Source organism: Neopsephotus bourkii, unplaced genomic scaffold, assembly GCF_033783945.1.
Source record: "Neopsephotus bourkii isolate Nb327-2 ecotype Australia unplaced genomic scaffold, CSIRO-AGI_Nbou_v1 NB_1663, whole genome shotgun sequence".
NCBI classification, from domain to species: Eukaryota; Metazoa; Chordata; class Aves; order Psittaciformes; family Psittacidae; genus Neopsephotus; species Neopsephotus bourkii.
In genome coordinates this window covers 5,872,141-5,898,363 of record NW_026902137.1, presented here as the reverse complement: position 1 = coordinate 5,898,363, position 26,223 = coordinate 5,872,141, and the positions used below count along the sequence as shown (strand labels likewise).

The following is a 26,223-nucleotide window of genomic DNA, read 5'->3' as shown; positions in this document are numbered from 1 at the left end:
AACCTTCATATGCTCCTGGCAACGCACGTTTCTGGATCCTGATTCAGATTTCATCTGCAAGTTTAGGTGCAAATTGCTACAGCATTTCTACTCTTTTTATGACTTCAACCTCTTCTTTACAATCACAGTAGCTAAGTCTTCATTAAAACTAAGTATGCAGATTAGATTAAAAAAGGTACTGGGCTACAGAAGCTGAAACACATGCTTGGCTGATGATCTTTGTATTTTATCAGGCAGGGCTCCCGAAAGCTACCACAGTCTGTCCCACCAGTTGCTTTGTATTTCTGTCCCAGCTAAACTCTGCTCAATGTGGTTTTGACACCTGTTCTGCCTCCTCCATCCATCCATCTTGCTGCTCCTCTACTTCCACTCCGTTTTCCTCCTGCCGTCTCCATATCTTCATGTTCTTCTTTTCCATAAATAAGAAAGCAAAGGAATCCTTTAAGAAAAGGAACCCAGCTCACTTCCAGCCCATTCATGCTGTTGACTTTATTCTTCATTCAAACAGCAAAAACGAAATTCCCAGCAGTAAAGATGTATTTCATAGGGAGAAATAGAACCCAGGTACCGCAATCATCCTGTTCAAATGAATTACACTTTCCTAGTGATGCTACCATGAAAAGAAGACAAATACTGATATAACACAGCCTTCTTAAAATGTGGAATGTTAAATTGCATTTAGAAAACTGCAAGTAGGAAAGTCTAACAGGATTGATGGTATCTAGGCAGCCATCAGAAACTGTGCTGATAGCCTGGTGAAAGCATGGTTAAAGTCAATGGAGAAAACCACCAAGTGATAGCAAAAATGTCAGTAACAAGGAAAAAAAATACTTCAGATTGTGTAAGTAAGTGAGGTGATGGCCCTGTGTCAGAGTCACAGCTGGCTGATGGGGATCCAGCCCCCACCCCTTTCAAATCACTTCCTCCCATTCACCGCTCCTCTCTAACGCTTTCCGCTCTGTGTGCCTGTGCTCTAAATCAGCCCTGCAGAAGGTCTGCTTTTACAAAAACCATCTGGCTGGGAGGGGTCCTTTATTTATTTATTTCAGTCAAACCCCATTAGGCGCTGGATGCTGAGCATAGCCTGCAAACAGCAGGCAGCACCAGCCAGAGTGCTGCAGCCTCAGAAGGACATGGGCTTGGACCAGGGGCTTCTTCAGCTGGATTTGCATCAGGGAGAATCGTAACATTATGTTGGACGTTTTCTGTAAACAAAGCCAGTGCTCGCACTGTCCCCAGGGCTGTTGTGAGCAGGTGCCCATGGGTGCTGACAAGGTGACTGTTTTAGTAAAAGTGCCTCTACCTGCCCCTCTAGAGCCTTAGCCATGGGCATCCCCCATCTCAGTTTGCTCTCACTACCTGTGTAGCCACACCAGTGAGGGCAAACCTGTTGTAGGCTGTCATTCGTGCCAGCATAGCTTCTTCCTGCTTGAAACCACCAAAATTTACACTGGTGCACCTATACAGATGGAGGAAATGCCCACTGGAGATAAAGATCGTATGAAATAGTCAAATCTACACAATCTCTCTCAGCATCTTACACTGTAGTCCTGGTCACCACAAAGCCTGAACATGTCTTGTGCATGGCCAGTTTATCTCTCATCCGTTTGCAGACAGTCTGCAAAATCCTTCATTTAACAAATAACTTGCTTGGAAATGTTCACTAAGCAAAGACTCACCATGCCTACTTACACATGCAGCCATATATAGACCACCTATAACAAGTGTCTTAGTTGTTATAGTTACTCCCTAAGGCCGCCTGCAGTCCTCAGCTGCCAGATATTGTCCACCTGCACAGTCTATCTAAATGGCTCATGGTTCTGAGAACTAAATACCACAATCACAATGGCCAAGAGCAGGAAATGAGTGAGTAAGCCCAAGTGAAAGTTCAAAATCACCATTTGTTTTAACATTCTAGAAAGTAGCATTTACCAAATTGACTGGCTTGGGTAGGGGGTTTTGTTGTTTGTTTTGGTGTTCAGCTGTTCTGGGGGGGGTTTAGGATAAGGGATGTTTGTGTGTATCTTAAAATGAGCTCAAGGTAATCCTAAATAATAGTCTTTTCCCGTGAAAAATGAAGGCTATTAAAAAATGAAAACATGTAAGCAAAGCAGAGTGAGTCACAGCAGTTTCTGGGTAGCTCTCTTCTCTCCTGCCCTCGCTGTGTTCTAGCTCAGGTTACACTATAGGTTACAACCAGCACCAAACCTGCACTTGTCATTTCTTTTTTTTCTTCACAGTTGAAGCAGAGTCATCCTGGCATTTTGTAATAAGAACTTTGCAGCAACGTCATTAATAGTTCCACCAGTTTCAGGCACCAGCAGTGACAATGTTTAGGCTGGCATTTTCAATGCCATTCTAACTAAGGCAGTCTTAGCACAAAACCTGTTTGTAGAACTGACATTTAGGCTGTATTTCAATTTAGTAATATTATGTTTTAATATCTTACTTCTCACTTGACTGTTCTTACACACTCATGGGGACAACTGAAGTAGGAATAAAAATTCCTTCTCCTTCCACAAACATTTCAGCTCATGAAATGTATTTCCTCCCATTTTTTCTCATACTCAACTGCAGGTATATTCTATTAATGAGAGAAAAAATATGACAGCATTCACTTCAAATGATAATTTAATAAAAGGAGCAACTGAAGATCCTGAACAGGATGTTGCACTTGACCTAAACTGTAACACCATTGCCACAAAACCACTGGCCTCATGCTGTAACTGACTGAAATGATAAACTCAGACTCCAGCCTTGAGGCTCAGTCTATAATTAAAATAAAACTTGTCAAATGTTACTGCTGCTTGCTTTGAGGAGGAAGTGGCACTGGATTTCAAACAACATTCTTCAAAGCACCACATTTTGGACCTTGATATCTTTATGTTTCAGACAGAAATAGATGACATCCCTCCTTTATATGGAGCAGCTAAACTTCCTTTACATCATTTCTACACATTGCTCAATTCTGCCTTCCAAGAACACGGGAGGAAAAGCAGCTGACTGTCATATGGTGACCCTCAATTCCAGTAATCCTAGAAGAAGAGCAAAGGGATGCACAGCCAGGTTTATGTTTATCTGCATAATCAGGGATAATGAACTTGGCAAACAGTGACAGAAATCAAGCGACAGTGATACTGCAGCCTGCAGCTTCTGAGGACTCAAATAAACTTTCAAAGCCTCCCTTAGGGGCACCCTGATTCTCTGCCTTGTATTGTAATGCTTTTGATTTTTAGTTAAAAGATCACTGTGAAAGATCAAGACTAGGCTATAGCCCAATGGGATAAACCCCTCCTTGACAAACTTCTTGCATAGCATTAGCTTTGCTGTAAACATTTTACACATGATCCCACCCTTCACAGTAGGTATGTGCTCTCCTGGGTTCCAAGCCTTTGATTTTCATTTGCCTGTCGAGAAGGAATGCCCAAAAGAAAACTTCCAGCCTCAGTCTGAGAAGTTAGATTTGTTAAATCAAGTGAAATAAAACCTATTTTGTTTTTTTCTGATGCTACTGGCTTGTTTTCTCATGTTAAAGTTTTGCAAGAACAGAACTTCAGGCTCACAAAGGAGCCCTGCAAGCTCCAGAATTTACACTGTACAACTGCTAATTAAAAAAAGCCGGTTTGTATTCCATAATTTTCAATCATTATCCATGGTGGTGCTTTTTTCTCCCAGGACTTCTTTTGCCAAGAGGATTAAATTAACACCACAGCAAGCAGAGTTTTATTCTCCTCGCTGCACCCCCCTCCTCCTTCCCCAGTGATTTGTCATAGAACCAGTTCTGGATCACTTGGCCTCCTCTGAGTCTGTCCTGTAGGGAGAGTTTATCAAAGCTGTCAGTGTTTTCATCACTGAACATTATAGATCTCATTTCAAACTCAGAAATCATTTATTGACAAGTCCAAAGTTAAACCGCCATTTTTAATGTGAGGGATTGTATAAAACTATCATGTTCTTCACTGGAATGATTTAGTATCTTTTCCCAGAGCAGGCAGCACAAGCACACTTGTTCTGCAAGTAGGATTATGTTTTATGCATTGAATAGTCACGAGTCTCTCGTGGTCTGCCATTCAAGTTTGCAAAGAAAAGTCAAAGTTCAATCTGGCAAAGCACAGCCTATGGACACAACTGGCTGGCAGAGTGTGCCTAAATCAAACCAGACATTTCTATATCCATGAGCCTGTACTATAGTGGTTCCCAGTGTTTTGGAAGTGAGGCTTTCTGCCTTATCTTTTTTGCCCTTCTCCCCCACTTCTCATTTCACCTCTGTGTTACAGAGCCACGCCACTGCCTTGTCCCCTTGGCTTTGATCCTCTTCTCTGCCCCTGACACCAGCTTCTCACCTACAGGCAATGCCTTCCAATGTGTTTCGCTGATCTTCAAATACATCCAGGTCTCTAAGCTCCACTGGTTAAAGAACATGCAAATAAACTGGATTTTGGGGGTGTGCTTATATTCCTCCAAGGCACAAGGGCTAGTGCCAGCTTCCCACTGAAACAATGGAAGGTGCTTTTGACAATGCACTTGCAAATTGTACTTATCACCTATTCAGCACAATATGCTATAAATTTTCTCCCATGTTAGTTGTGCTACTAAATAAATGATGTTTGTTTATGCATAGGACTCCATAGGACTCCAGTGTTTCTGCCTGATGAACACTGTAGAAGGTCATAATAATAACATCCTGTTTGACTTTTTATATGCTGGAAGATTACATTTTGGAACTGCATTTGATTTTGCTCACTTTGTAAACAAGGACATATGAGTATCAAATTATAGATAATTCTGACATCTAAGGAGATGGCTCAGACTACAGGTGTGTAACTGGTTGCACAAAATGTTTATGATTCCACAGGCAATTGAAGTTGTGACGTTATTCTTTGTCCCTGTCATTATCTGATTTCATAAGTGCATGTTTTACAAATACCAGGGTGCACCTTCTTTGAAAACATAGCCCATTATACATGGTGTTTTGTGTTTTGTTTCAGAGCTGTGTGTGCAGCTGCACCCTTCATAAGGAAGACAGCAGGCAGGAGTAGGGATTTGGTTGCTAAGGGCTTGAAAACTTGCAGTCCTGCAGTAGCTGTGCAGCAGGCAGCCTTGTACGCGGTGTTATTTCCCCATGCTACTGACTCATTCCCACAAACGAGAAGGAAAGAGGCGAGTTTGGTGCGGTGAAATGTCACTATTATCCCTCTTTCCAAGGCAGTACTGAAAACAGGCTCAGACTGTGACATTCAGTCCCTCAAAATGAGAGCAAATGTGCCAAAGCTGCCCATTCCAAAGGCTTAGCAGCTATACGCACAGAGTCATTGCATTTTAGTAAGAGAAGCACAAACATGAGCTGGAATGCTGAAGCAGGAATCATTAACAATATGGTATCATTGTACATGTGCCCTGAGCCTACACAATGGGCATTCATCTTTTAGATTTATCTTTTAAATGTCTGAACTCAGACAAGACTACTGCAATTAACTGGCAAGTTAAACACTACCAGATTAGAATGCACTGTTAACACCTGCATCCCTGATCTGCACGGATGGCTTTGATATTATTTTCTCTTTTGACAAGTGGGCGATAGCGGATATCCTTTAAGCCTATATTTAATGAAGCCCTCCATAAATCCATCAACACTTGCAAAGGGAAACTACAATAAAGCTCATACTGCCATAGGCTCTGTTATTGAGAGAACATTTGGCATTCTCATAATGAAGTTTCAGAGCAGATACTTCTCACACTGATCTGAGGAAGTGCGGTATTTGTACAGGATCTTTTTCTTCCTCACACAATTATGTGTTGCGGACCAAGAAGAAAACAACCCTTCAGTACCTAATTTTCCAAGCAATAATAGCCAAACTCATTCATCTAGGACAGCTGTCAAATATAAGAAATTCAGAAAGAAAAAGGTGCTGTTTTCAAGAGAAATAAACTCACATTTTTATTCTGTTAGTTCTGTTTTTGTTAGTGATTCTGCTATTAGCTGTAGCTGTTTTGTGAATTCTCACTATGCTGTTTTTCTATTACATCCTGTAGGTGTGATAAAAATTGTAAAGCTATAAAATAAGTTGGTATTTGTTACATATTTTATCAACACCCCCCGCACACAGAAAGTGATTATTTTGTCAGTTCAGACTGAAAGAATTTATAGGGGAACAAAGGAATAGGTAATGAAGAAATCCGATTTTTTCCAGATCTGGACATCATGAGTTGACAGGGGTGGAGCACTTTTAATACATACAGTGATTTAGGTACTACAAAGCAGTAAACCGCTTGAATGTGTACTGTGCTTCAAGGACTTAAGTAATCAAACTGGTTTCATGGGAACAACTAGTGTATTAACAAACAAACCAACAGCATATAAAAAAAACCCAATAAATTAAAAATGTTTGGCATTTTGAATATCTAGACTGCATGGAGACAAATTTTTCCATAGGACTGTAAAGGGCTGTTAGACCAATTTAGTCAACTTGATTTAGAAGTATCCTATCATCGTGTACTATCAAGTATCCAGGTAGATAATGTGCATAAAGGGTTGCAGGACAGATTCTGCATTACTACATTAAGAATACAGGTTATTTGTCAGGTAATTATTTATTCCATGTATTCTTCCTGCATCCCCTTTCTCTCTGCAACATCCCACCTGGCCCTCACATTCTCATGGTTTCATAGACTGGGTGCTCTGACTTTCGGTCAGCTCACAGTTTGGTTTGAGGTGATGCTTTGGGGGTTTTTATTGTTTTTGTTTGGGTTTCTGTTGTTGTGGAGTTTTTTATAGGAATGTTTAAACGAGCTGATTGATTTAATAATGATCTAACCAAGATTATTAATTCATTATTAATAAAATGGTTATCTTATTTATGCTTTGAATCATATTTGTTCCTAAACATGCAAGCAAAAGCATAGGAACATCCCTACACAACAAATGGTTTTAAAAAGGCTTTGTGCAATGTATCCTGTTTAACCAGACTGAGAAGGAACCCAAGAAGCATCCTGACCTACTGTGAGTGCTCAGGTGTGGTATCTGCCCACCAAAGCCAGTCTGGCATCAGAGAGGAGCTGCAGAATACCCCCCTGCAGCATGCAGGCTTCAGCTTTTTCCCTCCTGCTCCATCATTCTCTCAGTGACCATCAGTTTGATAGCGTATTTCAGCAGAGATTTTTCATGCTTCCAAGCCTAGAGAAACTGTGACCACACTCCAGTGTAAAGAGATTCAAACACTGAAAGAGTGGATCTGTATTCCTGTCCCTGCATCAATTCCCATTGCTGCTTGAGTTTGTGGTCTTTAGATTTCACCCTGTTCTTCCCTTTTGCTCCATATTGTGTTGACATTATGGACATGCTTTCCCTCCATATATATAGAGTCTGTTCGACTAAATATATATATATAAATATAAATCAAACAGCACTGGGCATTGTAAATTTCATTTGATTTGGGCTTTTTTAGTTTTCTTTAGAGACACTTCTACAAAAAACTTCAGTAATGTCTGAATTTTGCCTAAACCAAGTATTGGAAAATAAGGCAAACAATGAGATCCACCTGTTCTCATTCTGAATCAAGACATTTTCTTGAACTTGCAACTTGCAATTGCATGAAGCAATTGAGTCAGAGGAGTTATTCTTTGGACTGAGAGATGTAGCAACCAGAAAGACTAATAAACAAGTTTGAAAGGAGAGGGATGCTGCTTTTAGGTTGGCTAAATCCAGCACAATTCAGTTATAATAGGCATTAAAAAGCATGCTTTCCAATAAATCAATCAGAACTTGAGTATCAGCAATATTAACAGCAATCAAAATGTTGCCAAAACCACTGCCCTTTACAAGTAATTAACCCAAAGTGCAGAAAATAGAAGGTACAATAATGAAATAGGTAACATGATAATAGGCAATAATGAAATAGGTAACATGATAATAGGCAGGAGTGTGCAATAGCCAGTTCTTTTCTCCACTTGAGGTATGTTTCCTGTCCTGCTGTGGCTGTGCAATGACAGACATGTTTCTAGGTCAGTGATGAATGTGAGCAGAAGTCACACACAAGTCCAGTGCTCACCCACACATCACTAATGAAGAGCACTCACCAGTGAGTGCGAGCAGGGAGGCCATAGGAAGTGCATGCAGAGAAGAGCCCTCTCATCTGAACACACAACACAAGAGACTCAGAAAGCCTCAGCACGGTAGCAGCAACCTCATGGGATCACATAGACGCTAAGAAGGCTTTCTGCCTAAGCTGTTATTTTGCAAACAAAAGCCATCATTTTTCCTCATTCCAAATGTATTACAAGTCCTACAGTAAGCACAATGGCTTTCAACAGGAAAAATGAACAATTAATGCAATATGCATACCTTTTCCTTTGTTTCAGCCTCTCCTTGCCATCCCATTGGATCAGGCACCTCAGCTAGCTCCTCTCCCCTCTGTAGATCCCCTCAGTGGTCATTTACACTTTGCTCCATGTTGTATTTATCAGCAGCCCCAGGAAGGCTTCCACCTCCTCACTGCCAGCTGTGGGAAAGGCAATCAACCTCACGAGCTCAGCCCAGAGCTGATTATCTACATGATTTTCAGACAGACTCGCTCCTCAGAGTTCTCACTGGCTTTTTGGTAAGTTTTGAACAGATGGGGTAGGTGAATAGAAATGTTTCTTTAGAGGAACAGAGCTAACACATCAAGCTAATGCACTTTGTTTTTAAACAATGCAATTTTAAAGTTTAAATTTAACATTTTAAGCAAGCCAGCCTTTACCCTAGCTCACACAAATAAACTACTCACACAAAAGCAACAGCCTGGGCAAATCCTCTATGTGATGAGCAAAGTAAGCAGTAACAAATAAGAACAGGAGAGTCCTTTAGGCAAGAAGAGAAGCTAATGAGCAGAGACAGCTCACATACCGTGCTAACTTCTGCACTCACACCAGTGTAGCTATATTAGCTTTGGTAAACTTGTTCCTAATTTACATCAGCACAGGGAAAATCAGGTATCTTTTCAAATGGTTGAGACGCAACATTACTGTAAACTGTACACACTTGCCAGGGCAGTTCTCACCACGCTGACTTTCAGAAGGTGTTGGTTCAGCTCTCATATAGGGGAGAGCAGCCAATTCCCAGTCCTGCTTGCTCAGAAACACAGGCTCCAGCCAGCTGCCTCCAGCAGAAACAGTCCTATGACATAACCCTCTTTCTGCTGGGGGGACACTGGTCAGATAGGTCCTACCCGTTCTTCAGGTTTTGTGATAAGATCCATGACTTCCTCACATCAGCTTAGCTGGGGATCCTGCTATGCTCCAGCCTGGAGCTGCCTTGTCACTGAGCTGTGAGATACAGCTTTAGGCACAGCCAGAGCTTGACACAATGTTCTGGAGAGCAAAGCCTTATACTGACTCTGTGCCAAGTCACATCGTTTCATATTCACTGCTGTCTGCCTGGCCAAGGCAGCCCCTAGCTCAGTCTACCCAATTCCCCTGTGCCACCCTATGCTGGATACCATACACCTATTTGCCAGAACTTCTTGTCGTGGTTTCCTAGCCATTTCCTGACCTATTTCTAGACCATAACTCATGTTTTAATAAATTCCTCCTCCCTCCTCATCTCCCCTTAATTTCTAACCTGTTGACCAACAGTTAAAGAAGGTAAAGGTCTAAATATGCAGTTACATTCTTATAGATGGTCACAAAAAGGCAGTCAACACCACATTTAGGCACTTTTTGAGATAAGGTTGTAATGTGAACTCAGCACTCATGGGACAGGCTGAGAGTCTACATTTAAGAGAGGAAGGGATCCCAAACCTTAGTGTCTGGCTGAGGAGACATCAACAGGCACTACTAAGGTGCAGAGGTCCGGGGCAGCAGGTTTTGTTGGTTTGCTGCTAGCAAAACTGCTCGTTTCCTCCTGCTGCTAGCCTATTTTCATGGCATCACCTATACCACTTGGTATCAAGCCATCAGTAGAGAGCAGGCTTGTTATCACACGTTCCTGTGAAGCCAGGCCACTTCTTTACAACACCCCATAGCTGGCCCATGCTTGAGGTTTCCCAGCTAGGTCTTTAGCTATGACCCAGCTCTTCTGTAAACCCAACACCTCCCCTTTGACACCACACTGGTCTCCGTGCTGCTCTAGTTAATCCTGCACAGGCAGCACATCCTGCACATGGTGCCCGGAAGCATCAGCACAAGGAGCATGCCAGAAATCCAGCCCAAAGTTTGAAGGAACAGAGCAGCAGCTCTGGCAATGAGCCCATCTGGGCACCCAGAGCAACACTGCAACAAAGCGGGTTATTAGCTCAGTGGCTGAGAGCAGTATCCACGCTAGCATAAGTGTGTATTTATTTTACTTACCACCACTGAGAGAGCTCATGCTATACTCCTCACCTATCACAGTTCAGATTATAATCCCTTGGTTTCCCTTAAAGCAGGGTCATGTCTTCTCTTGCACCAACTATTTTGTCTCCTGAAACTACAGTGCTGCTCTTAAACAACTGCATGTTCTGTGCAGACTAGCTAAGTGTTGTATGCTTTCTACCTTCCCACACCCCACCTTTTCCTCTGCTCCTATGTTTATTTTGCCCACATTCCATTTTAGTGTGGGAATCAACATCCCTGATAAGTACCGATTCCTGTATCAAACCCCAACTGCTCCCAAGAAACCCATTTGGAGACCATTCCGCTGCTACCTAAGTCCTAAATTAAAGCATAACCCTAGATCCTGGATTTTAAGAGTCACTGGAGTGAGACAGCATGCTGCCTCTTTTTGCTTTTCAGGAGACAAATGCTTTGCCAGAAAAATTTAAGCAGTAAGTGTGAAAAAGCCATCCCAAAATTTATTCTCAAAATGTCCAACAGAAACGCATCAGTAGATACTCAAAACTACAGAATTCTTGAAAGTTATACATTCACAATGCAGAAACTTGACAATTGGGATGCCTTTTGCATGGCCTATGTAACAATATCCATCTTACAGTGTAAACAGGTACTGGTATGTTCTTACTTACAAGTCCAGCAGGAAAGGCACAACTTGGCATACAGAGATCATAAGCAAGAATCAGGTGCAACAACATTACACAAACTTTTGGTAATCTGCATTTTTGGGCCTTCCACAACGGAGACTGGACTTGAAGATTTCCTGCAGTCAACAAACTAGACTTCTTTCCATCGTTCAGTCCTTCCATACCAAATACTCACTTTCCAGTCTGGTTTAGATCCCATTACACATACAATTCCAGCAGACATTAGAGGAATAGTGAAAGGTCAGTCCAGTAAATCTTCAGGCGCTTCCACTAATACATCAGGTTTTAGTTTCAGATAGTGCATGGAAGCATCTGCTTGAATCTCAGTTCATTACAGTGGTCATTAATAGAAAAATAGACACTACAACTACATAAGGAAAAAATGAGGTAGATAACTTAGAATCCAGATGACTATCCCAGCAACCTTCATACGATACACGTGGACCATTAATTACCATTTTTGGCAGAATGCAAATTCACAGACCACCAAGAAACTTAATGACCAGAGAAGGAATGCCATCCAAAAACCCACAAAACATTTAACCTAAACATGAATACTTCATATTTAAATACAGGTTTACACAGACTGACCTTCTAAATTACCCAAATGAAAATAAAAACAAAAATCAAAAAGTCTCTTGCTAAGGAAACCAGTTCCCATGCCCAATTGCAACAGTCATCCGAGATTCCTTGCAGAGCTTTTAGACCTGACTTCCCAAGGCAAGCCTTCCCTTTCAAGAGAGGAAAAAAAAAAAGTATATACATACCCACCCATGCTTGTTTGGGGCTCTCGGTATTGAAATAAAACATCTAGGAAAAACTGCACATCTTTGGAAGTGGGAGTTTTGGCACTACATTTGAAGGACTGTCCTAGTAGTAGTATTAAATAAGCAGCAGTCAACAATACAGAGAATTAAGTCTTTAGGAGCAGTGATTAAAGAAAAAACAGCAACTTTCTCAGAACTTCTGAGGCAAAAAAAGGAATAAAAAAAAATGTAGTTTTTATAGCCATTATAGTAAAAAGTACATTCAGCAACCACACAGAGCCAAAAATCCAAACAGAAAAACTAGTCCTAAGAGGGTCCAGACATTCTAGGATATTTACCCGCATTAATAGTTTTCATTTCTCATCAGTAAATAGAAGCTTTTCCATCAACAGTAGGTTGTTTCCACTCAATTCACATCCCCCAAGTATTTCACTCTAAACTAAGAGGTAAATATTCTAACCTTTGGAATTTCAAGTTGTAGAAACTTCTGTAAGGCTGTACACATTACTCACACGTAAGAACTACTTTGCAAGACCCGCATCTTTCCAAATAGAAGGAAATCCTATACTTTATTATTTACTATTTGCAAAGCAATATCATGATTGTACTCTGGGCAACTCTTACAAAGACAACCATAAAATCATTTGCACGTCAATAGGAAAATAGGAGGCTGAAGTGGAATCTCTTAAAAATATATGTTTGTGTATATATATTTGTTCTTTCTGTACGTCAGCTTTACTAGAGTTTTTAACTAACAGCAATTTTGTTCTCTTCCATGAAGTGAGGGAACTGGTGTTTTGGCACATTGTCTGCAGCAGCACCACTGGCCTTCTCAGTATCAGAACCAGTCCCAGACTGGGTCCCATCTATTTTGGAGACTGTAGCAGTATTTATTGCTGAACCACCTCCAATCGTGACTGGAAGGGTAGGTAAGCCACCGCTCTGGATCACCGAGATCTCGTTAGTCTTCATTGCTATGCCATTGCTGAGTACCGCTGCATACTGATTCCATACTGTGGGGTCAATGCTCACTGAAGGAGGCATCATATCCTTTGGAAACATTTCAGATACCTTCTTGGGATCATTCCCCAGCAGAGCCATGGGGTTATCAATCGAGAGCCTTCTTCCCCGCCTGGCAGAGTTATTCCACATGTGAGTGCCTACATGGACCTTCAAGAAAGGGGAAAAAAAAGAATAATTAATACAGAAGTTCTTCTATTGTATACTCTAGTTCTACTTTGCTTACAGTCAAGTTGCTCAAAGGAAGCCATGTACGCTCCAATTGCATTCAGGTAAGTATTTAAGCTGGCTAGTTCTTGTCTTTTTTCTCTTCCTGGCATGTGTAAGATAGTCATTCTCCTGGCCAGCATCATCATGGTTCTCTAGAGTTTACTGCTGAAGTGCTTGTAGGACAGTACTTTTACACTTACAATAAGTGGTGCTGGCAAAGATGCCCCTCTCCCCCCAGATAAATAACAGCCACATTATTTGCTGTGAGTAGACTATATTGAAAAAAAACCACTAGTTAATGGAAAAAAAACCTCACCAGGAAATTTGGAAGAGAGGTTCTATCTAAGTTAATGTCTTCCACATCACAAACATACTGCTAGTGCTTCCAGCAAGTGACTGTTTCACAAACGGCAGTATTTTTCCCTCCCCATCAGTATTTATGCAAGAGGCTGAAAAGCATGAAGAGGTTCTCATAGGAAGTGAGAAGCCTCCATGTGAGCAAGGGACCTGCAGGTTCCTTACAGGCAAATGGATTAATCTGACAATAAGGACAGACCTACTACACTTCAGCAAGTGCTTAAACACAATTCACAAGTACTTTGTGCCATCTCAGGATTATTCTCTCAGTTTCATCCCTCCTTGTCCTGCATGGTGCTTCAAGCAGTGTGGTGTAATGTACGTATACTGTAAGCATAATCTGTAGCATTCAGTCTATGAAACAGTTTATGTCTCGATGCATCCAAATACAAGCGAAAATAAAGCAATCTGCTTAGTAAGGGCTACCACCCAAAAGAAAGTCAAGGGCAGTAGTAGCAAACACTTTTGTGGGTGATCTCAATACACTGTTTAGTAAGTTGTGTGAAGAAACTCAGGAAGGAGGTACAAAAGTCAAAGATAACCATCTGAGGAACTAAACCAAAATCAATGTTGCCCCCAAAGGCAGGGTAAGTATTAGCAGCAGTGGGGAGGGACTCTTCATTAGGGACTGCAGCGACAGGACGAGGGGTAATGGGTTAAAACTTAAACAGGGGAAGTTTAGATTGGATATAAAGAAGAAATTCTTTCCTGTTAGGGTCGTGAGGCACTGGAATGGGTTGCCCAGGGAGGTTGTGAATGCTCCATCCCTGGCAGTGTTCAAGGCCAGGTTGGATGAATCCTTGGGTGATATGGTTTAGTGTGAGGTGTCCCTGCCCATGGCAGGGGGGTTGGAACTTGATGATCTTGGGGTCCTTTCCAACCCTAACTATTCTATGATTCTATGACTTTGCCTGACAAAGGAGATTACAACAGATGAGATGATTTACCTTCAGGTTTCCTTTTGTTGTGAAGGCTCTCCCACAGATGGTGCAGGCAAATGGCTTTTCACCAGTATGGGTCCGCTCATGAATCTGAAGGGCGCTGGCAGAAGAGAAGTTCTTCCCACATGTAGTGCAGATGTGCTGTTTGGTGGGACGGCAGAATTTTGGTCGTGGCACAAGAAGAGGGGCAACACCAGGGGACAGAGCTGGTGGGCCAATGAAATGGCTAGTGCTAATGGGACGCTCACTGGGCATCTCCATTTTTATGAGGGCTGGGGGAGCTCTAACAAAAGCAGCTGGAATACTACTTCGACCTGGAAAGAGAGCACAGATAATGTTTATCCCAACCTACTCCTGCTTTCAAGCTTGAGTCTGGCTAAGATACCAGAGGCCTTGCCTTGACTTTGGAGCTGCACGTGCCTGAACAGCATATCTGCAAAGCCCTCTGAAGTCATGTGTTAGGGTTGCTGTTACACTTGCTAGGATGCTTTGACAGAAATCAGTTCACCCTACCTTTCTGGTGATCTTAGGAATTCAAAAGGCTCAATTCAGGTCAAATTTGGATCAACATTAGCCTCAATACTAAATTGCTTGAAAACCCCACAAAATATTCCAAAGTTTTAATATCACAATCTTAGGTTAAGCAGTTTTCCATGAAAATACAAACAGATCTTTAGAGCACGATAGGTGATCCCATGAAAGACAGCAAGCACACAGATTCTATTTATTTTAAGGGCCTCTATCTGTGCTACCGCTTGCAGGAGATGACAGCACTTAAGTCTGAATTTTGATGAATTCTGAGTCTGACTGAGTCACGAAAACCTTACAGGGCACATGCCCCTATTCTGATACAAGGCAAGGAAGAGGGGAAAGCTGAGGAGGTTTTGATTCCCGTTGGTCCTTTTACAGATGGATTTCCTCCAATCCTACTACCCCACCCCAAGTTATTGCAAGCAAGTCATATTACTCACCATATTCTCCATTTGCAAAATGTAACCCAGGCTCTTCTTTAATGACCTTTCGACCAATATTGCCATAAGTTAAATCCAAAGCACCAACAATCCCTTCCATTTCTGCCGAAGTGTTCTCAGGACCCTCTGATTTACTTCCCATGCCTGTATCTTCTTGATTGTTGAAGCTAGGCGACTTTGACCTTACACTCTCAGCTTGGCTGTTGGCTGGGGACAGAGCCTGGAGTGATGCAGACTCAGAGGCAGCAGGACTCCTGCCATTCTGGTAATCTGGATCTCCTGCCACAGAAGAAGAATCATTTGTCATGCCATCGCTTTCTGCTGAGCCATTGTCACTAGACTTCAAGCTGCTTTGTCGCTGCAAGTTCAAAGCAGAGTTGACGATCTTCATTTGATTCTCCAGTGCTGCAATACCAGAGAAGGTGGCTGTGGTGGCTGGTGATTCTGATTGTGCATCGTATGGAGTAGGAGGTTTTGAGGAACTCCTTGGGCCATCCTGAGAGTCCAGGTCCTCTTCTATCTCTATGCTTTCCACAGTCTCATTTGGGCGACTGATGTCTCCGTTCTTCTCAGCCACAGTAGCATCCACATCAGTATTGTCACTGGTGTTTTCTGGCATTGGTGTATTGGGTATTTGTCCCCCCATATGCATGCGGATATGCTGCTGCAACACAACTGCATTTGTAAACTTCTTCTGGCAAATAGGACACGAATGTTGCATCTTCAAAGGAGTATTGGCCCTGTGAACACCATAATGAGTTTTAAGGTTCCCTTTAGTGGAGAAGGCACGGCCACAGATTTTACACTTGAATGGCCTCTCTCCTGTGTGAGTACGATAATGCATTTTGAGGGAACTCTGGCAGCTCAGCACTCTGTGACAGATCAGGCACTCGTTGGGGTCAGCAGTGGATTTGTCAATATTTTCAACCAGTTGCTGAAGCTTTGATGTTTCTGAGCCCTGCTCGTTTGACCCACTTACATGGAAGATGCTCACGCTGCAGGTAGCTCGTGGTGAACTCAGGCTCTGCTCTGTTCCCGATTCATGACCAACCACCCCTGACGAGGAAGAGCCACCCTCACTTTCTGGAGAAGGCCTCGACTGCAGGTCACTTGAGAATGTACCAGGCAGAGACTCCTTAATGCCTGCTAGGTTGGAGACGGTCTGAGGTGCACTGGTGGCTGCAGAGGTAGGCAGTGTTGTTAGGAGAGGTTTGCTATCCACTATTAGGTTAGACTCATCCAGTGGCACAGACATCCCATACGGGATTCCGGTGCTGGTGGGAACATTGTCCAGGTGCTCAGGAACCGGGTAAGGATTCATCTTTATGTGGGGGTATTTGTCTTTGTGACGCTGAAAATGCACTTTAAGGTTTCCTTTGGTTGTAAAGCGGTTACCACAAATGTTACACTTGTAGGGTCTTTCACCGGTGTGGGATCGGAGGTGAATCTGCAGGGCACTGTCATTGCCAAAGACCTTGCCACAGAATTTACACTTGTGTTTGAAAAACGGCTCTTCTGCATTCGGTTTGCTTTCAGACACGCTAATGTTGGGAGGTTTTCCCTTCCCCTTCTTTGAGGAATCTATAACAGAAGAAACAGCCGACAGCGGATTTTGGAAGATGACCGAGTTGGAGGACTGAGGTAGCAAAGGATTTGGGAACTGAGAGATGGAGCCAGGGAGGCTTCTGCTTGCCTCTGGCTTCAAGGGGAAGGAAGAGGAAAGCCCAGCAGCCAGCGAGCTGGCGGCCGCAACACCAGTGTTAGAATGAGGTAGTTTTCCTTGCTTCAAGGATTCCAGTGATAGGCTCTGGCTTCCAGATTTCTGTCCGATTAAAGCAACAGCAGCCGAGAGCTGCTGAGACATGTGAGCGCCCAGAGCTTTTAGTGGGTCAGTAGCAGCTGCTATAGAAGGATGCAGGGCATGGGGAGCCATCATGGCAATCTGAATGCGAATTTGCTCCGTCAACTGAATTTGCTGGAGTTGCTGCTGCTGCAAACACACGAGCTGCTCCAGGATCATGGGGATAGCATTAAAACTGGCTGCTGAAGAAGAGATGGCATCAGAGGTCCGCTGGTTCACAGCCACTTTAGTGCCACGTATTGTCTGCAAAGTCACGTTAGTGTTTGGTACTTTGGATTTTGGTAGATAGCTTAGGCCAGGAGCCGCAGGTGTGACAGGGGGCTCTATTTTAAGATACATTCCTCCTACTGATTCAGCATCCATTTTTCCTTCTCTCTTTTCCATAGAAGCAGTGCAACCCTTTGCCTGAACGTCCTTGCGTGCCCTGCTATCCATTCGATCACTTGGAAAGCTCCCTAGGGAACCTTCAGAGAAGCTTTCGGGAGGTACTGTTCCCTCACTGTCATTCATGATTAGAACAGGTGGATTTTTAGTGCAATTTTTCTTATGCTCAAGGAATTCAGAGAGATCAAAGAATTCTGCACAGCATTTCTCACAGATTTTAGTTTCCTCCGTGCGGCACCTTTTGGAACTCATTTCACCATCTCTGTCACCTGGGACGTCTTGTGGACTCCCTTAAAATAAAAGAAAGTCACATTATTAGTACCTAGATTTAAACTGAGTATTTCCTATTCTTAAGATCACCATCTTTACCTTAATTGCAAGTTAAAGATACAAGACACCAGAATCAGTTTTGCTCTTTGTTTTGCTAATTCACTTTGTAGCCCCAAAGAATCTCAGCCCTAAATCTGCATCCGAGTTCCATTTTCAATAAAAATGACAAAATGAAAGAAATCTCCCAAGACTTAATTGGAAGAGGTTTACCATAAATCCCTTCATACAGGTAAGAAGGGAACAGAGCAGCAAGGCATCTAGCACCTGCAAAACAGCTTAAAAGGAACACAAGGAAGGCAGAGAAAGCATCACAACACTGAGCAAAACACCATGTGAGTTTCTTTGGTGTTTGTACTTCAGTTTATAATTCTTTGTTAACCATCTCTCAAAAATTCATGTCAGATTGTTAACACAGGAGCATCAGAGCAGTTCTTAATTGTACACTGATCTATTAAGCAACTTCTACTCCACCATTATGGAAGTGATTACTACTGAAGAAGTCTGACAAAAGCAAAAGTAAGCCTGGTATCAGCGTCTAACCACTTCAAAAGCACACTCACAAGAAAAGATGCGTAAAAGCCACAGCAGTAAAGGAAAGCTGATTAACTTAAAGAACCCCACATTGATATTGATGATTATTAGGCAGTGGAGCACCAAGTCCTGCTTGCAAAACACACCAAGCTGTTTCAGACCCACTCAGGACACCCTGTTCAGCTGCATCTGCAACTCTCCCACTTCAGGGAGAGGCAGGGAGAGCAGAGCTGGTCTGCAAGTCCACTCCTGGCCTTCCTCCACCAGCACCACACACAGCACACTGAGCAGAATGTGCATGTGGACACAAAAAAAAACCCAAACAGCATTCAGGGAACTCTCATAACTGGAAGAGAGGTGAAGAGCAATTCTAAACCAAAACAGGATGTTTCTGCCCAGCCTAGCCATCCTACGAACTAACTCGCACCTGGCTCGAGGCATGCTAGCATTTGGGCACAGCAGGCTGGAGAGCTCAAGGAGGGAAAGCTTTGAGCTCATACAGCTGAGGGAGAAGTGGGAAGGGCTGCAGATGTGCTACAGCCTCCATCAGGTGAAATGCCCTGTAACGCACATTAACTGGTCCCATTTTGATGGGTGCCAAGCGTGCAGTAACCAAGTATTTCACCTCCCATGCACCCAGGGGGGAACACTGCAGATATCAACCACAACTGAGAATTTGTATTACAAGATCTCTTCAGGTCTTGCACCCCCAGTAATTCACCTCGGGGCTCAGCTCTGGTTCCACATTACTGGCCCACACCATTTTACAAGGGGAACAGAAGACTCTGCAAGCACAGAAGCTATCTGCGGCTTTCATTTTAAAGGTGTAACTGAACCACACATCTGATACATGTGTATATCCTGTGCATGGCAGGGTGGAGGGGAAGCATGTCCAAGCAACAACCCATGTTGACTTACTGTTCTGGGGTAATGTAAAAGCTTTGCAAGGCAGGATATTGCAAATCTTGATATTTATTAGGTTAATAATGGTACTACATGTCTCTATATACATTATATATATGTATTATATGATTTGATAACAAATCAATCTCAACTGCTTAATGATGAGTGACAGAAAGTGCACACGAAAATTTATTAACAAAGCCCTAACAACTTGATCAACTGCAAATATCAGAGGCCCGTTATGCAATGGTCTACAGAGCAATAGATCCAAATCTATATGCATGCAATTCTGTTAATCATCTAGACTTCAGGGTTACAAGTCTTTCAGCAGGGAGGAAATGTGTTCTCAGCACAGCTATGATTAAAACTGTTTGGATCCCTCAAATCTAAACAGGGTGAATGAAATACTTCTATTCCCCGCCTCTCTTTCAGCCCAAACAACTTCCACGAGTGAAGGAAACAAGTAAAAGCACAGTGTTAGCATACATTTCCCACCCCAAATATGATTAAATTGATGCCTCTACGTTGATTTAACCCTGTGGGAAAATATGCAGACAAATCTAGTCTGCAGACAAGTACAAATAATACATGGTTCGGAACCTGATCATTAAAAATAGGGTAAATCGAGGTAAAAAATGGATGGTTTTAAACTTATCTTTGCAAGAGTGTAAGCAGATACAATGGGAAAGCAAGCACTGTTGCTGAAAAAGATACAAGAAGCTCCATAACTAGTCTGTACACTGGCTCAAGATGTCTTTACTACTTTCCTAACCATTTCCATCTATATAATATGTATTTCACAGAATAGGCTAAAACATCAAGACCTCTTTTCCAGATCCTTTAGCATTTGGGGCTTAAGCAGTCAATCTCACAGGCCCAACTACACAGATTCCCCATGTTGCAAAGTAAGGGTAGGTTTTACTTTAGAAAGCACACAGCTCTTCCTTGCAGTCTCTCCTCCCTCAGCACATGCATTTCACTCTGCAGCTTCCGCCTCTGCAGTAGCCATGTAAAATGTTTCAAGTGGAGTACAAATGTCTGCATGAAAGACTGTTGCCCACCCATGAGATATTCCAGGATAACTACGTCTAGACAAGTCCTCAACTTTAACAGCTTCAAAGCATTTGATCGTTTATCACCCTTCCCTTGATAGGACTTTATTTTTCCTCTTTTCCACCAATAGGACCATATGAAATCCAAAGCCCCCTTTTCCACTCTCCAGCACAGTCCCTGCTCCCGATTGTTCCAGTTCTGAGGAATTTCAAGGGGAACTTTTCTGGTCCTAAGCACTAGTTGCCATCTCAAGACAGAGAAACTCAAGTAAACTGAAAGCACCAGTGTCCAGCAGCAGCAGGCAGATTATCACCCCTGCCCCTGCCTGCTCTTGCTGCCACTGCCACACATTTTAATTTCCAGCTGCCCTGTCTGACAGTAAAGGCTCAGGACACCAAATAAATTCAATTCCCAGCTTGTACCGACTTGCATGACAAGTAGGGAAGAGTTACACCTCATTTTCCCTTCTACCTTAGAAAAAATGAGTGCAATAGCTTCCCCATCTCAAAATGGGGCTTGAGATGCAGGATGCTTGGTTATTGTGCAGTAGCCCAATATAACAAAGGAGCAATTTACTGTTTCTTTAAAAAAACCCAACAGTTTCTCTGAAGCTCTTCATCTTGATTTCTACACCTTCTCCCCCCAGCCTGGAGGGAGCAGCCACCGTCTGCAATCAGAGCACCTCATTTACTCAAACCTGCCCTCCCCCCAGCACTCAGCACCAACATGAACTTAACGGTCTGAAATCCTGGGTTTTCTCTGCAAAGAAACCTCCTTGTCCACATACAGTACACAAGGATTTACCGAGAGCCCTGCCACAACAATTGCTTGTGCACTTCACTTAACCCTCTCCAAAGGCTTCCCAGGGATAGGACTTCTACTGGGTTTTTTTATCTTCCCACCCCCGAATTTCAGGAATGTTATCTCTCAGCATCTAGTTATCCAATAAGTTAGAAGAATGCAGTAAACCCAGCAGGGGGGTTAGATTGAATCACTGGCAAATGGATGGAAAAAATCCACTATTGTGTAGGACAAGGCGGTCATCGACAAAGAAGGCTGATAAAATCCACACAGCTCAAATTAATTTTTTCTAATTTAAAGGGAACCAGTAAAAGAGGAGTGAACCGAGGCCTGTCTGGTTTGAGGTGCTTTCAGAAAGGGTGCTGCGGGTCTATGGGCTACCACTCATCTGAGCAATTGGTGACTTTTTTAATTCCCCCAACTCTGATAAAATTATATTTCACTTGAACTGGGAGGAAACAGTCAGAGCTTAAGCTTCCCCTTCCCTCCCCCCTAAAGCGTTTGATACCTTTGCTGAGCTTATTTTTTCCAGACTCCATCTAACAAACTATTTTTACTTTAACATAACCCTACGCCTCCCCAGTTAAAATTAACTCCTGATGGATTAGCAACTATCCACTCCCATCCTAGATGTGAAAACCTCTGCATCAATTCCCTGCTGCCCCAATTGATTTTCCCTGTTCCTACCGGAAAAGCTAGGACTTCCAGGAACTTTAAACGGTCCCAAAGTTCTCTTCTTCTCCCACTATAAAGCACTATTTAAATAATATTCAATGATAAAAATCACTGCCTTGAGTAAGCAACACACATGACTGCTGAAATATTCCAAAGGCCTTGATGTTTTCTACACTGAATTTATCAGCATTTTTCTACCCAAAATGAGCCGGAAAACACATTACACTTTACAACTAGGATTCCACGTGCTTTCAGATTCTCAAGGCTTTAAATTTTCCTCATTATATCCCTACTGCTACACCCTTTTGATTATCCACGTAATCAAGGGAAACATTCGGCCACGGGCTGAAGAAACTTCTGAATAAACGCTTGAGGAGCAACAGCAGCATTAGCACACGCAGGAGAGGGGAAGATCAGCGGCGCTGGCTTCAAGCGGAGGGGCACGGCAGCCCCGCTCGAGGACACCCCCCCCCCCTCCCGCAGCCCCCGTCAAGGGTTCGAACGCCCGCCCCGAGCTGCCGGTGCCCGTCCGCAGTTACCTGCCGCGGCGCCGAGCCGGTCCCGGTCGGTGGAGGGCACTCGCGCCTCGCGCTGCCCGCTCAGCCCCGCGCGCTGCCCGGGACCGGCCCCCCGGGCGGGGCCACGGCGGGGAGCCCCCGCGCCCCCCGCGGCCACCCGGGCATCGCCCGTGACTGGGGCTGCTGCAGAGCAAAGGGCGCTTCCCGGCGTGCTCCGGGATAACGGCAATAACAACCCGAAACGCGGAGGTTCCCCCCCACAGCAGCAGCAGCAGCCGCCGCGCCACCCGCCGTACCTGCCCGCCGCCCGGTCCTCCCACCGGCGCTTCCCGCAGCTCTAACGGCGGCGGCCCCGGACCACACTTAACACTAGTACAGTGTTTAAGACCGAGCTAAACGGCACAAACCCCGCTGCCAAGGTCAATTGCATGAGAGTCCTAATTGTGAGCCTGACATCAACTTACCACCCACAGCAAGCGGGAGGAGGCAAAGGTTAGAGCAGCAGCTCTGTCAAAACGTCACATGCCGCCGAGCCCAGCAAAAGGGCTTCATCACTACAACCAATATAATGTTTCACTTACGTAAAAGGAAAAACAAGCCTGGCATGTCCCCCCCCCAACCAACCCATCGCCCCCCGCCTTCCAAGCACCCTCACACTGCTGCATCACCCCGACTGCACGGGACGGGGTGCTCGCTCCATCCCTGCTGTCCCACCGACAGGAGCTCCGAGCACCCTAAAATTACAGGGAAATTAAGAACCACCCCAAAAGTCGCATTTTTACCCCTCTCTCCACTTCTGCAGAGCTCAAAGCGCCAAGCGAGGATTTACATAAATGAAACCTCCGATTCTACCCTGAGAAAAACAATCCAAAAGTTCCAGTTTGATACTGTATTTTTAAGACGGAATCAGATTTTTAATGGCAGCAATCCAGCACAGTGAGCATTTTCAACCCCTTTGTGAAAATGCTAATTTTCAGTATGTAGCATTATTCCCCCGTGACCACCTGCTGATTTTTTGACCTGTTAATTGATCACCAGGTTAGCGGAGCAGCCTCTTAACACCCTGCATTGTTCACAGAGGTGGGTCCCCCCCCAAAAAGGGAACACTTGCAAAGAAAGATAAGGGCTTGATTTTGTTATAACGATTATGTGTGTAGTTGATAACGTCCCAAACAAATCCCTGCGGTATTTCGACTTTCTTATGCAGCTTCATCACTTGTTATTTACGGGCACACCTGGAGCGGGGAAAATCGAGCCCATGCGGGCGGTGAAAGCCACCGCCACGGCGTTCATTTCGGAAGGCAGCATAGGAAAGGATCGCTCAGGATGGACCCGGACACCCGCACGGAGGGTCCGGCGGGGCGCGGCCGCGGGGCGGCGCACGGCAGCCCCGGGACCCCCGCTTCCCTCGGGTCTTCGACCCCGCCACCCACAAAACACAGCTCCATCCATGCAACCCCCCCAGGAGGGGTGAGCGCTTCGGCAGGTCCCCCCTCGGACCGTGCAACCCTTGCCCCGGCTCCCGGAGGGATTTCCAGCCGGGGTTCTGCTGTTAAAGGAAGAGGGGGGACACAAAAAGCCCCACAACCAACAACAAAAAAGCAGCTGGCCATTGCCCCGGAGAGCGCGGTGCGGAGCGATCCTCCCCGCCCCGCACACCTCCCCCGCCCCGAGCGGGCCCATCAGGAGTTATTAACCCTTTTGTTTCAGCGCAGAGCCGGAGGTGGCTTTCCAGCAGCGGGCAGAAATTTACATGTGGAAACATCACCTCCATCCCCCAACCTAACCATATGCACAAAGGAAAACAGTCATGCATTAAACATGGGATTTATTGCCTTCTGGCCAGCTTGCTGTTTCTTAAGTCACCATTAACCGGACTCAACAATTGCACATTTCGACTGGGGGGGGGGGGGAAGGAGGGAAAAATTAAGAGCCCGAACCTCCGCGGTCTGGGAATAAGCAGCTCTTGTAACGTGCATTGGTATTGATCAGTTCTGGGAATGGAAAAAACCCACAAAAAACCCCACCAGCCCCTGAAGAAGGCAGAAAACCCAGAGAAAGTTCTTGGGTCACGTACAAAAGTGTCTGAGCACAACAACTCTTCCCAAACGCACCCCTGGTCAGCTCAACACCCGCTTCCCCTTCCCCACCCGGGACGGGACTTGCTCTCCTCCCGCTCTGGAGCTGGACTCGCACACGGGGAGCTTCTCCCCGGCTCTGCGGGACCAAGGGAGGCAGTACGGGGCGGGAGAACCCGCACCGAAGTCCCGTGAGTCGCCAGCCCCCTCCGCAGCCGAGCTGCGGGAAGATGCTGCTCGAGGAGGAGAACCGGCCACGCTCCGGCAGCCACGGCCCTTCCCCGCTCCTGCAGCGGGAGGGGGCACCGCAGGCGAGTGCCTGTACCGTTTCCCCGGCAGAGCCGCCACACCGGGAGCTCAACGCTAATTTGAGCGCAAATTCATAACTTTTCCCTTCGGAAGGCGCAGGGCTAGGAGTTCCACTGAAAGAACGGACAGTGATTTGCGGTAGCAAAATCCCCCACACCGCCCAAATACAAAGCCTTCACGCACACCCCACATTAGCTCACCGGAGTTATTTTAGGAAGTCAGAAATCAAAGATGGCTGGAGGTCAAGCTACAAAAGGTCCAGGGCGATTGTGATCTCCAACAAAAATAGTCCGAGCGAGTCTTTTTTTTTTAAGCCCCACAAAAATGCTCATGTAACTACCGAGAAAGTGCTAAGCAAACCGGGGAAACCAAACTCAAGCCATTCACTACCACTGCGAAGATTCCTAACAATCTCTCGGTCCCCCCCCCAACTCCCTTTGGGGGTCACCTCCCATGAAGCTGCACCCCAAGAACAGTAGTGGGACCGGCGCAAGTTCCGCGGGACTAGGGGTGCTGGACATGGCGGGGGGGGGGGGCGCCGGGCATGGCGAGGGAGTCTTCGGGCAGCTCCGTCGTCCGCGCAGAGCTGCGCCCGGAGCCGCGCAAAACCGACCCCCCCCCCTCCGCGGGAGATAACGAGGGTCTGGACCCCGCGGAATAACCCCGCGCTGGGGCTCCGCGGGGATTTCGGTGCCCCCAAAGGCTGCGGATAGCTGGGGGTCGGGTTCCTGGCAGAGCCCAGAGGGGGGAAAAGAGCGAGGGGTGAAGCACGAGGGTGGAAAAGCCCCCGGGAAGCGCCCGCGGCGCCGTCTCCGCGCATCAGGTCAGCCGGACCGCGGCGGCTCCGCACCCCCCCTTTGCGCCTTACCACTTGCAGCATCTGGGGGTTGCTCCTCGGAGTTGATGTGCTGGGGCTTCGCCTGCTTCCGTCGCGACATGGTGCACCAGCATCGGGAGCAAAATAGTAGCAATTATTTTCCTCTTCACAACAAATTCCTAGAGTTGGGAAATTACCCCCATTGGGCGGAATGCGCATGTCAGAGTAATTATGATTATCAATAATGCATTGCGATTTATCATGGGCCCCTGACAGCTGATTGGCCTGAGTCCAAGGGCTCACAGATTATTCAAATAAGGGCCATTGATCCGGGCGCAGCGGGGCACGCTGGGCCATGTAGTCCCGGCCCGCCCTGCCCGGGCGGCACAAAGGCAGCGCCGGGACCCCCGACACCCCTTTCCCGGCGGCGGGGGCAGGATCCAAGCCGCGAGTAAACAAACAACCCCGCAGCACGACTTTCCATGCTGGTGAGGGACAATACCTTTGTTGTCTCACCTGCGCGGTGTATATTGTGCTTTAAACACTTCTGGTTTCCCCTTTTTACTTTTTTTTCTTTTTTTTTCTTTTTTCCTTTTTTTTTTTTTTTTTTCTTTCTTTTCCGTCCCTAAGCAAGCAGGAGTCCGGACAATGCTGATTTTCCCTCTCTCCTTAGATAAGGTGGAAAAGGGAAAAGCACTGATTG

At 45.1% G+C, this 26,223-nt stretch overlaps 1 protein-coding gene and 1 long non-coding RNA gene across 3 annotated transcripts; both read right to left on the bottom strand.

The window, feature by feature from the left end:
* Positions 1 to 2,613: 2,613 nt before the first annotated feature.
* LOC133224240 (uncharacterized) lies at positions 2,614 to 8,491 on the bottom strand. Its single transcript, XR_009728803.1, has 2 exons — positions 8,342 to 8,491; positions 2,614 to 3,035 (listed from the first exon to the last, which is right to left on the bottom strand). It is a non-coding gene; the product is annotated as an uncharacterized LOC133224240 (long non-coding RNA).
* A 2,295-nt stretch (positions 8,492 to 10,786) lies between these two features.
* On the bottom strand, positions 10,787 to 25,811 carry SALL4 (spalt like transcription factor 4). 2 transcript variants are annotated; one of them, XM_061375343.1, is made up of 4 exons: positions 25,572 to 25,811; positions 15,261 to 17,795; positions 14,296 to 14,603; positions 10,787 to 12,931 (listed from the first exon to the last, which is right to left on the bottom strand). In XM_061375343.1, the coding sequence occupies exons 1-4, from the start codon at positions 25,639 to 25,641 to the stop codon at positions 12,509 to 12,511; spliced, it is 3,336 nt and encodes a 1,111-aa protein (XP_061231327.1). In that variant the 5' UTR covers positions 25,642 to 25,811; the 3' UTR covers positions 10,787 to 12,508. The 2 variants fall into 2 exon arrangements, with proteins under 2 accessions (XP_061231327.1, XP_061231328.1); XM_061375344.1 differs by lacking the exon at positions 25,572 to 25,811 and adding an exon at positions 24,904 to 25,112.
* Positions 25,812 to 26,223: the final 412 nt, after the last annotated feature.

Coding starts and splice junctions, on each gene's coding strand:
- SALL4 (XM_061375343.1), bottom strand. CDS start 25,641: ATGTCGCGACGGAAGCAGGCGAAGCCCCAGCACATCAACTCCGAGGAG. Junction 17,796..25,571: donor ACCCCCAGATGCTGCAAGTG/GTAAGGCGCAAA, acceptor TTTTATTTTAAG/GGAGTCCACAAGACGTCCCA. Junction 14,604..15,260: donor TTTTGCAAATGGAGAATATG/GTGAGTAATATG, acceptor CTCTCTTTCCAG/GTCGAAGTAGTATTCCAGCT.